Source organism: Postia placenta (assembly GCF_002117355.1).
Source record: "Postia placenta MAD-698-R-SB12 unplaced genomic scaffold POSPLAscaffold_22, whole genome shotgun sequence".
NCBI lineage: Eukaryota > Fungi > Basidiomycota > Agaricomycetes > Polyporales > Adustoporiaceae > Rhodonia > Rhodonia placenta.
Window position 1 is genome coordinate 121,751 of NW_020169853.1, and position 11,063 is coordinate 132,813.

The 11,063-nt window shown below is 56.7% G+C and overlaps 2 protein-coding genes across 2 annotated transcripts; one reads left to right on the plus strand and one right to left on the minus strand.

Moving 5' to 3' along the window:
• Window positions 1-1,532: 1,532 nt before the first annotated feature.
• POSPLADRAFT_1159134 (hypothetical protein) lies at window positions 1,533-3,403 on the plus strand (the record flags this gene model as incomplete). Its single annotated transcript, XM_024487399.1, has 3 exons — window positions 1,533-1,591; window positions 1,671-1,672; window positions 1,701-3,403. Coding segments are annotated over 3 exons (1,764 nt in total), but the record flags the coding sequence as incomplete, so codon positions are not given.
• Window positions 3,404-7,388: 3,985 nt separating this feature from the next.
• On the minus strand, window positions 7,389-7,752 carry POSPLADRAFT_1159507 (hypothetical protein; the record flags this gene model as incomplete). Its single annotated transcript, XM_024487430.1, has 2 exons — window positions 7,389-7,577; window positions 7,639-7,752. Coding segments are annotated over 2 exons (303 nt in total), but the record flags the coding sequence as incomplete, so codon positions are not given.
• Window positions 7,753-11,063: the final 3,311 nt, after the last annotated feature.

The following is an 11,063-nucleotide window of genomic DNA, read 5'->3' on the forward strand; positions in this document are numbered from 1 at the left end:
AGGCTGGCTTATATACATGGGGAGATAAGGGCAGGCTGTGCACGCTGGTCCGTGCGCAGCTGGTCCATGCGCAGCATGCCAACGTGGCCCTGGGGGCTGGTGAGTCAGAGCGGCTGTGTCAGTGGAGCCTGAGCTGTGCCGCGCACTGCTGCCCCATCTAATCTAATCGTACAGTAGATATGATGCATCCGTATCAGGCATGTAGTACAGAGGTCGCGGGTTTGAGCCTGCGGAAAGGAAAAAATTAAAAAAACGGCTAGACACTGTGCCAACTCATGACATTACCCCCCCCTCAATGGTGCATGACCTCATGCGAGGCGCCCTTGCCCATCTCCCACCCAGAGCGGCAGCGTGCTTCTGTCAGCAGCAAAGGCATCGGCTGGAAGTTGAGACCACCAAAGATAGTGGCATTGAGGCAGCGAGGGGCGTTCGGATTCTTCTGGTGAAAGTCGGCTATGAGGGCCGGCGCATTTGCAACATTGAGCGCCGGTTCCCATGACATATGCAAATTGTCATAACCCTTCCACTTGATGAGGTACTGCAGCTGACGCCGGAAGATCCTTGAATCCTTGATCCGCTCCACCTCGTACTCTTCGTTGCCCTCAACCTCGATCGCAGGCAGCTCCTCCGGCTCCCGGCCCGGGATATTGCTACGTGTGTACCTGCTAAGCAAGGAGACATGAAACACCGGGTGCACCGGCACCGACTTCGGCAGGACTAATTCATAATCCAAGTCTCCGAGCTTTTGCCGCACGGCATAAGGTCCGAGGCGCTTGGGACTGAGCTTCTTGCTCGGCTGTTTTAGCTTAAGGTTCCGGGCGTCAAGCCAGACCTTGTCCCGCGGTGCGAAGACCGGTGCCTTTTGCACGTGCTTATCATAGTACACTTTCATGCACTTGGCTGACAGCTTGTCACGACTTGGTACGGCGTCTAGCCGTTTTTTAATTTTTTCCTTTTCGCGGGCTCGAACCCGCGACCTCTGTACTACCTGCCTGATATGGACGCGTCACTATCTACTGTACGATTAGATTAGATGGGGCGGCAGCGCACGGCACAGCTCGGGCTCTGCTGACACAGCCGCTCTGACTCACCGGCCCCCGGGGCCGCGTCGGCATGCTGTGCACGGACCAGCTGCGCACGGACCAACGCGCACAGCCTGCCCTAATCTCCCCATGTATATAAGCCGGCCTCTGCTGCCCTAGGGACCTCAGTTTCGACCTCTTGTCCCTAGGTCAGTAAGCCCCCAGTTGTATTCTCTTTGCTTACTTAACTAATATACTATCTTGTCCCTAGCCTTAGGTTTGAGCCTAGCTCACCATCGCTTCGGTAAGATAAGTCGAACGCCCCCAGCGTTTGGTTTTCCCCTGTCGCTCGACCCTAAGTCGCGACATTAGGTCGAAACTCCTCAACGCTGCCGGCGTTCCAAAAACAAACACTCATCTTTCCTCTCCTATAGGTTGGGTGGTGCGCACCCCTACTATACCCTACGATACTTAGATAGCCTACGATACATCGCCACCACTTAAGGGACGAACTCTTCGGTATCTGCACTTCAGTGGGCGATACTTGTCCTCACGGACGCGTGGCTTAGGTTCCTGCTGCATACTAGCCAAAAGCAGTACTGGGCCCCACGTGAACTGCGAACCTTAGTGTCTTCTTGGGCGCCGTAGGTGTAAGCTAGCTAGCACGGCCTTTCGTAGCACGCGCACCTCCCCTTCCTCCCCCCATCACCGTGGCCGACGAATTCTTCGACTGCTCTCGACTTGAGCACGCCTTCGACACCCAGGAGCAGGTCGACGTCTCTCGTGACGACCCAAAAAGCGACGGAGACAAAGCTCCTTTCTTCATCTGTGATCGGCAACCGTGCCCTAATCGCACCCCACGGTCCATCACTGTTGACGAAGGACACTTCGTACCAATCCGACGGGTCCAACATCCCAGCGGCCCTGCACTCCGGTACGCTGGCACCTCGAGATCTACATCTCGCCACGTCACTCCCGTCCCATCCCGACCTGCCTCGCCAGGCACCCGCATCCCCCAACCTGTCGCCAGTACAGGTCAAGCGCGAGGAGATCCCTATCTCCCTCGAGGAACTGAGGCAGTCGCACAGCCTTCAGCAACCCCTCAAGCGATCCCCCAGCCCTCCCTGGGGCTGCGGCTGGAAAGGCCTCCCAAGACCGAGCCCCGCGACACTCCGCCGCATTCTTGGGCCAGCTCGTCGTCAGCGGTCACCGCCTCGACTCCAGTCCCTGTCCTACGTCACCCCGCCTCCGGGCTTCCTCAACCGGCTTCACCGCCGTCGCCGCCGCGAGGCCGCTCAAGCACTCGTTCCTCGAGAAGTTCGCCCGGCGGCCAGTCACAACAGTCGCCTCCGTCCGCGGGCAGTCCTTCGTCCCCCTCGTCGCCGATAATGTCGTCCCCCGCAGCCGTCCTCGACAAGGAGACATTGAAACTCCTCCTCCCTCTCCGATACGATGGCAAAACCGTCATCGACTGCGACAGGTTCTTGTCGCAGCTGCGCATTTACTGGATGGTCAACACGTCGTTGACCACCATCGAGCTCAAGGTACAGGTTGCGCTGAGCCTGCTCGACGGTGATGCCCGCGCCTGGGCCACCCCCTACTTCGCCCAACTCGTATCGGTGCAGATAGGTGTGCAAGGGGCTACGACCCCATTCGCAAACGAAGCGGCCTTTGCCGCCACCTTCAAGGCCCGCTTCGGAAATCTCGACGACGAGGCGGCAGCACAAGTAGAGCTGGCAAAGCTCTGTGTGGACAAGTCGGTCCGTGAAAAACGCACCACTGCGGAGTTCTCCGTGCTATTCAAGGGTCCGGCGGACCGCTCTGGGTATGGGGACCTGGAGCTACGCGACAAGTACCTGAGCGGCATCCCCTCCCGCGTATACCAAAAGATCGAGCTCGAGACTTTCACCACGTGGCAAGACGCTGACAAGCGCGCCACTGAAGTCGAGCAGATCCTCGACATTAGCCAGGCCCGTCGGCCCGAGCTAAACAACTTCTTCTCGGCCCGAGGTCGAGGACGCGGTGGGGCATGTGGTGGTGCACCCTCAACGCACGCAGCTTCGGCCAGCATCAATGCGGCCGTCGGAAAAGGCAACTTCCCCGGCACATGCTTCGGCTATGGGAAGCAAGGGTACCGACGATTTGAGTGCCCCAATTGTAAGGACAAGCCTTACACAAAACGCGCCGATGCGCGGGCTACGGTTGCCTCGGGCTCCGCCCAGGCTGCGACAAGCGCCCCCATCACGACGACACCCTCGGCAAGTATAAGTGCCGCTTCAGCGAAATCCGAGCAATCGGAGCTGGCGGACTTAATGGCACAGGTAAAGTCGATGCGCGAAGAGCTCGAGCATTATCGGGCAATGAAGGAGGAGGGTTTTTGATCCGGTCCGCGCTTCGTGCCGCACGCGTCGGGCCGCGAGTCTTATCATGTAATAAGTATAACGTATTGTCAACTGCGATGGTGTACGAATTGGACCAGGGGTCCCAACATTTTCACATCCCAGTTCGACTTCAAGGGAAAAGACGGCACAAAGACCTAATCGCTATGGTGGACAGCGGAGCCACCACGAAGTTCATTAACAAGCGATTCATTATCGAGAATAAGGTGCAAACGCGGAAGTTGAAGGAACCAATTCCGCTGTACAACATTGACGGCACCCTGAACAAGCACGGAAGCATCTCGGAGGTAGCAGTACTACAGATGCATATAGGAGAACACGTCGAGAAGGCGGTGTTCACGGTCACGGACATCGGTCCAGAAGATGTGATCGTCGGGTTGGATTGGCTGCACGAGCACAACCCCGAAATAGATTGGGAGAAGGGCTCTCTCAAATTGTCGCGATGCCCTGAAACGTGCAGTGCCAGGAGGACTGGCCGAATGGAGCAAGCAGCGACTGCGCGTGATACGGGGGTCAGGCCCACGGTGCGCAGGCGTTCGCTGAAGTCCAAACGGTCGGTTATAGGGGCCTGCCGGAGTAAGGTACTCCCGGACTTCGAACCCGAAGAAGATCCGGTGGAGGTAGAGTGGGATGAGGCCGATTTGATCGAAGCCTGGGAGCAAGGTGTCACGCTTCCCAGCGCTCCTCAGCTGTTCGTCGCAGCAGGACATACGTACTCCCAGCTGTTTGCTGAGGAGGAGATCAAAAAGAAGGTTGTTAAGACCGCTGAAGAGTCGGTACCTAAACAGTACCACGAGTTCCTGAATGTCTTCTCCAAAGAAGCATCAGAACGGCTACCTGAAAGGAAGCCCTACGATCATGCGATCGAACTCGTGCCCGGCTACTCGACCTTCCACTCTAAAGTGTACCCCTTGTCGAACAACGAGCAGGAGGAACTAGACAAGTTCCTAAAAGAGCAACTAGCGAAAGGCTACATGCGGGAGTCGAAGTCGCCCATTTCATCCCCCTTCTTCTTCATCAAAAAAAAGGAAGGGACACTTCGACCCGTACAGGACTACCGCCGATTGAACGCGATCACGGTCAAAAACCGTTATCCCTTACCGTTGATCGCCGAGATGGTGGATAAGCTCCGCGGCGCTACGCTCTTCACAAAGTTCGACGTTAGATGGGGATACAATAACGTCCGGATCAAGGCCGGTGACGAATGGAAGGCGGCCTTTGTGACTAACCAAGGGTTGTACGAGCCCTTGGTGATGTTCTTTGGTCTCACTAATTCCCCCGCGACCTTCCAGGCCATGATGAACGAGATCTTCCACGATCTCATTGTCAGCGGCAAGATCCTTGTGTACCTGGACGATATACTCATCTTCTCCACCAATAAAGAGGAGCATGAGAAGGTCACACGCGAGGTTCTGCGCCGCCTTCAGGATAATGACCTATTCCTGAAGCCTGAAAAATGTGAATGGGATGTTCCCAAGGTCGACTACGTCGGCTATGTGTTCGGTGGCGATGAGGTGGCGATGGATCCTGCGAAACTTAAAGGTATCAATGAGTGGCCGGTGCCCCGGAACAAAAAAGACGTTCAGAAGTTCCGGGGGTTCTCCAATTTTTACCGCCGCTTCATTAAAGACTTCGCCAAGATCTCGCGACCACTCGACCGGCTCACAGGGAATGACCCATGGCATTGGGGCGAGGAAGAGCAGCATGCCTTCGATGAGCTCAAGCAGCTCTTCGCGATGACTCCAGTCTTGGCGCTGTACGACCCTAATCGGGAGACGCGCATTGAGGTTGACGCCTCGGGGTACGCCACTGGCGGCGTGTTGATGCAGAAGCAGGATGACGGCAAATGGCATCCCATCGCCTTCAGATCCCATGCGATGGATCCGGCACAGCGGAACTACGAGATCTACGATAAGGAGATGCTCGCGATCATTGAGGCACTAGACGATTGGCGCCATTATCTCGAGGGTCTGCCCAATCAGTTCGAGATCGTCACTGATCACAAGAACCTCGAATACTGGCGCACGTCCCAGCACCTCACGCGTCGTCAAGCGCGATGGTCACTGTTCCTAGCACGCTTCGACTTCCGCATCACGCATAAAGCCGGGACATCCAATGGAAAGGCTGATGCCCTGTCACGTCGATCAGACCACCAGATTGGCGATGAGGACGATAACACCGATCAGGTGGTTCTCAAGCCAGAGCGCTTCCGCATCGCCTCCGCTAGGCGCGGTCACGCCTCGGTGACGGCCGATCAGTCGCTTCTGAAGCGCATCAGGGAATGTTCGGATAAGGATCGGGAGGTGGCCGAGGCCCTTGAGAAGGTGCAGGACCTCGGGCCGCCCCGGCTGCAAAGGGGCTTTGAGGAGTGGAATGCCGAACAAGGGCTTCTGTTGTTCCGCGGATGCGTGTACGTCCCAAAGAACGCAGAGCTCCGGCGGGATATAGTCAAGATCCACCACGACTCGCCGATCGCCGGTCATGGCGGTTGTGCCAAAACCCTGGAGCTCGTATCACGGAACTACTGGTGGCCAGGAATGTCTAAATTCGTCAATGAGTACGTAAGCACCTGCGACGTGTGCAACCGTACCAAGACATTCCCAGCCAGGCCCCAGGGTCCGCTAAAGCCGAATGAGATCCCCGAGCGCCCGTGGCAGATCATCACGACCGATATGATCGTTGGCTTGCCAAAGTCTGATGGATTCGACTCGATCCTGGTCACCGCCGACCGCTTCACCAAGCAGGTCCACTTCTCCGCCTGTCATGAAACCCTGACGGCAGAAGGTGCGGCAGATCTGTACATCCGTGATGTGTTCAAGCATCATGGGGCCCCGGCCAAGGTCATATCAGACCGAGGACCCCAGTTTGCTTCGAAGTATCTCCATGCGGTGTACAAGGGTCTGGGAATCGAGCCGGCGCTGTCCACAGCATTCCACCCTCAGACAGACGGCCAGACCGAGCGCTGGAATCAGGAGATCGAACAGTACCTGCGTGCGTTCACCAGCCACAGGCAGGATGATTGGGCGAAGCAGTTACCGCTCGTGGAATTCGCACTGAACAACCGAGTTCACTCCGCGACCGGGCACTCCCCATTCTTCCTGCATCAAGGGTACAATCCTGAGATCCAGGTTCGGATCAATCCGATGTCCGCGATGCCCGCTGCCGCCGACCGGCTTAAGATTCTGAAGGAGATTCGCGATGACACGCGCTCTGCGCTCGAGCTGTCAGCCGAGCGTATGAAAGTGTACTACGATAAGCACGTGCAAAAGGCACCGGTCTTCGCGCCGGGGGACAAGGTCTGGCTTGATGCCCGAAACCTTAAGCTGAAACAGCCGAGCAAGAAGCTCAGTCCCAAGCGCCTCAGACCATATGCCGTGCGGCGGAAGCTCGGAGACCTGGATTACGAATTAATCCTGCCGAAGTCGGTGCCAGTGCACCCGGTATTCCATGTCTCCTTGCTGAGCAAGTACACGCATAGCGATATCCCGGGCCGGGAGCCGGAGGAGCCACCTGCGATCGAGGTTGAGGGCGACGAGGAGTACGAGGTTGAGCGGATCAAAGACTCAAGGATCTTCCGGCGTCAGCTGCAGTACCTCGTCAAGTGGAAGGGTTATGACGACTCACATACATCATGGGAACCGGCGCGTAACGTTGCCAATGCGCCGGCCCTCATAGCCGACTTCCACCGAAAGAATCCGAACGCTCCTCGCCGCCTCAATGCCACTGTCTTTGGTGGTCTCAACTTCCAGCCAATGCCTTCGCCGCTGACTGAAGCACGCTGCCGCTCCAGGTGGGAGATGGGCAAGGGCGCCTCGCATGAGGTCATGCGCCGTTGAGGGGGGGGTAATGTCACGAGTTGGTACGGCGTCTAGCCGTTTTTTAATTTTTTCCTTTGTGCAGGCTCGAACCCGCGACCTCTGTACTACCTGCCTGATACGGACGCGTCGTTATCTACTGTACGATTAGATTAGATAGGACGGCAGTGCGCGGCACAGCTCGGGCTCCGCTGACACAGCCGCTCTGACTCACCAGCCCCCGTGGCCGCATCGGCATGCTGTGCACGGACCAGCTGCGCACGGACCAACGCGCACAGCCTGCCCTTATCTCCCTCTGTATATAAGCCGGCCTCTGCTGCCCTAGGGACCTCAGTTTCGACCTCTTGTCCCTAGGTCAGTAAGCCCATCCTGTATTCTCTTTCTTACTTAACTAACTAATACATTTCTTGTCCCTAGCCTTAGGTTTGAGCCTCGCTCACCATCGCTTCGGTGAGAACCAGTCGGACGCCCCTCGCTTCTAGATATTTCCCTGTCGCTTGACCTCAAGTCGCGACACAGTCCTAGCGCTGTACGATCCTAATCGGGAGACGCGCATTGAGGTTGATGCCTCGGGCTATGCCACGGGCGGCGTGTTGATGGAGAAGCAGGATGATGGCAAATGGTATCCCATCGCCTTCAGATCCCATGCTATGGACCCGGCGCAGCGGAACTACGAGATCTACGATAAGGAGATGCTTGCCATCATTGAGGCGCTAGACGATTGGCGCCACTATCTCGAGGGGTTACCCAATCAGTTCGAGATCGTAACCGATCATAAGAACCTCGAGTACTGGCGTACATCTCAGCATCTCACGCGTCGTCAAGCACAATGGTCGCTGTTCCTGGCTCGCTTCGACTTCCGCATCACGCACAAAGCCGGGACGTCCAATGGAAAGGCTGATGCCCTGTCACGCCGATCAGACCATCAGATCGGCGATGAGGATGATAACACCGACCAGGTAGTTCTCAAACCGGAAAGATTTCGCATCGCCTCTACCAGACGCGGCCATGCTTCGGTGACAGCTGATCAGTTGCTTCTGAAGCGCATCCGGGAATGTTCGGAAAGGGATCAGGAGGTGGCTGAAGCACTTGAAAAGGTGCAGGACCTCGGGCCGCCCCGGCTGCAAAGGGGTTTTGAGGAGTGGAATGCCAAACAAGGGCTTCTGCTGTTCCGCGGGTGCGTGTATGTCCCAAAGAACGCGGAGCTCCGGCGGGATATAGTCAAGATCCACCACGACTTGCCGATCGCCGGTCATGGCGGCCGTGCCAAAACCCTGGAGCTCGTGTCGCGGAATTACTGGTGGCCTGGGATGTCCAAATTCGTCAATGAGTACGTAAGCACCTGTGACGTGTGCAACCGTACCAAGACATTCCCAGCCAAGCCCCAGGGTCCGCTGAAGCCGAACGAGATCCCCGAGCGCCCGTGGCAGATCATCACAACCGATATGATTGTCGGCTTGCCGAAGTCTGATGGGTTTGACTCGATCCTGGTCACCGCCGACCGCTTTACCAAGCAGGTCCACTTCTCAGCCTGTCATGAGACCCTGACGGCAGAAGGGGCGGCAGACTTGTACATCCGCGATGTGTTCAAGCATCATGGGGCCCCGGCCAAGGTCATATCAGACCGAGGACCCCAGTTTGCTTCGAAGTATCTCCATGCGGTGTACAAGGGTCTGGGAATCGAGCCGGCGCTGTCCACAGCGTTCCACCCTCAGACAGACGGCCAGACTGAGCGCTGGAATCAGGAGATTGAGCAGTACCTGCATGCTTTCACAAGCCACAGGCAGGATGATTGGGCGAAGCAGTTGCCGCTCGCGGAGTTCGCACTGAACAACCGAGTTCACTCCGCGACCGGGCACTCCCCTTTCTTCCTGCATCAAGGGTACAATCCTGAGATCCAAGTGCGGATCAATCCGATGTCCGCGATGCCCGCTGCCGCCGACCGGCTTAAGATTCTGAAGGAGATTCGCGATGACACGCGCTCTGCGCTCGAGCTGTCAGCCGAGCGTATGAAAGTGTACTACGATAAGCACGTGCAAAAGGCACCGGTCTTCGCGCCGGGGGACAAGGTCTGGCTTGATGCCCGGAACCTTAAGCTGAAACAGCCAAGCAAGAAGCTCAGTCCCAAGCGCCTTGGACCATATGCCGTGCGGCAAAAGCTCGGAGACTTGGATTATGAATTAGTCCTGCCGAAGTCGGTACCGGTGCACCCGGTATTCCATGTCTCCTTGCTTAGCAAGTACACACATAGCGATATCCCGGGCCGAGAGCCGGAGGAGCCGCCTGCGATTGAGGTTGAGGGCGACGAGGAGTACGAGGTTGAGCGGATCAAGGATTCGCGGATCTTCCGGCGTCAGCTGCAGTACCTCGTCAAGTGGAAGGGGTATGACGACTCGCATACATCATGGGAACCGGCGCGCAACGTTGCCAATGCGCCGGCCCTCATAGCCGACTTCCACCGGAAGAATCCAAACGCCCCTCGCCGCCTCAACGCTGCTACCTTTGGTGGTCTCAACTTCCAGCCAATGCCTTCGCCGCTGACAGAAGCATGCTGCCACTCCGGGTGGAAGATGGGCAAGGGTGCCTCGCATGAGGTCATCCACCATTGAGGGGGGGTAATGTCATGAGTTGGCACAGTGTCTAGCCGTTTTTTATTTTTTCCCCTTTCGTGGGCTCGAACCCACGACCTCTGTACTACATGCCTGATACGGACACATCATATCTACTGTACGATTAGATTAGATAGGACGGCAGTGCGCGGCACAGCTTGGGCTCCGCTGACACAGCTGCTCTGACTCACCGGCCCCCGTGGCCGCATCGGCATGCTGTGCACGGACCAGCTGCGCACAGACCAGTGCACATAGCCTGCCCTTATCTTCCCCTGTATATAAGCCGGCCTCTGCTGCCCTAGGGACCTCAGTTTTGACCTCTTGTCCCTAGGTCAGTAAGCCCTCCTTTGTATCTTTTCTTTACTTCACTAACTAATATATTATCTTGTCCCTAGCCTTAGGTGTGAGCGCTGCTCACCATCGCTTTGGTGAGAATCAGTTGGACGCCCCCAGCCTTTAGGTTTTCTCCAGTCGCTTGACCTCCAGTCACGACACGTACTCATTGACGAATTTGGACATCCCAGGCCACCAGTAATTCTGCGACACGAGCTCCAGGGTTTTGGCACGGCCGCCATGTCCGGCGATCAGCGAGTCGTGGTGGATCTTGACAATATCCTGCCGGAGCTCCATGTTCTTTGGGACATAGACCATCCCGCGAAACAGCAGGAGCCCTTGTTCAGCATTCCATTCCTCAAAGCCCTTCTGCAGCCAAGGCGGCCTGAGGTCCTGCACCTTTTCAAGTGCCTCAGCCACTACGCGGTCTTTCTCCAAACATTCCCAGATGCGCTTCAGAAGCGACTGATTGGCTGTCACCAAGGCATGGCTGCGCCTAGTGGAGGCGATGCGGAATCTCTCCGGCTTGAGAACCACCTGATTGGTGTTATCGTCCTCATCGCTGATTTGATGATCTGAGCGGCGTGACAGGGCATTAGCCTTTCCATTGGATGTCCCGGCCTTATGCATGATGCGGAAGTCGAAGCACGCTAGGAACAGCGACCATCGTGCTTGATGACACGTGAGATGCTGGGATGTATGCCAGTACTCGAGGTTCTTATGATCGGTTACGATCTCAAACTGATTGGGAAACCCCTCAAGATAGTGGTGCCAATCATCTAGTGCCTCAATGATCGCAGGCATCTCCTTATTGTAGATCTCATAGTTACGCTGGGCAGGGCCCATAGCTTGAGACCAAAAGGCAATAGGATGCCATTTGCCATT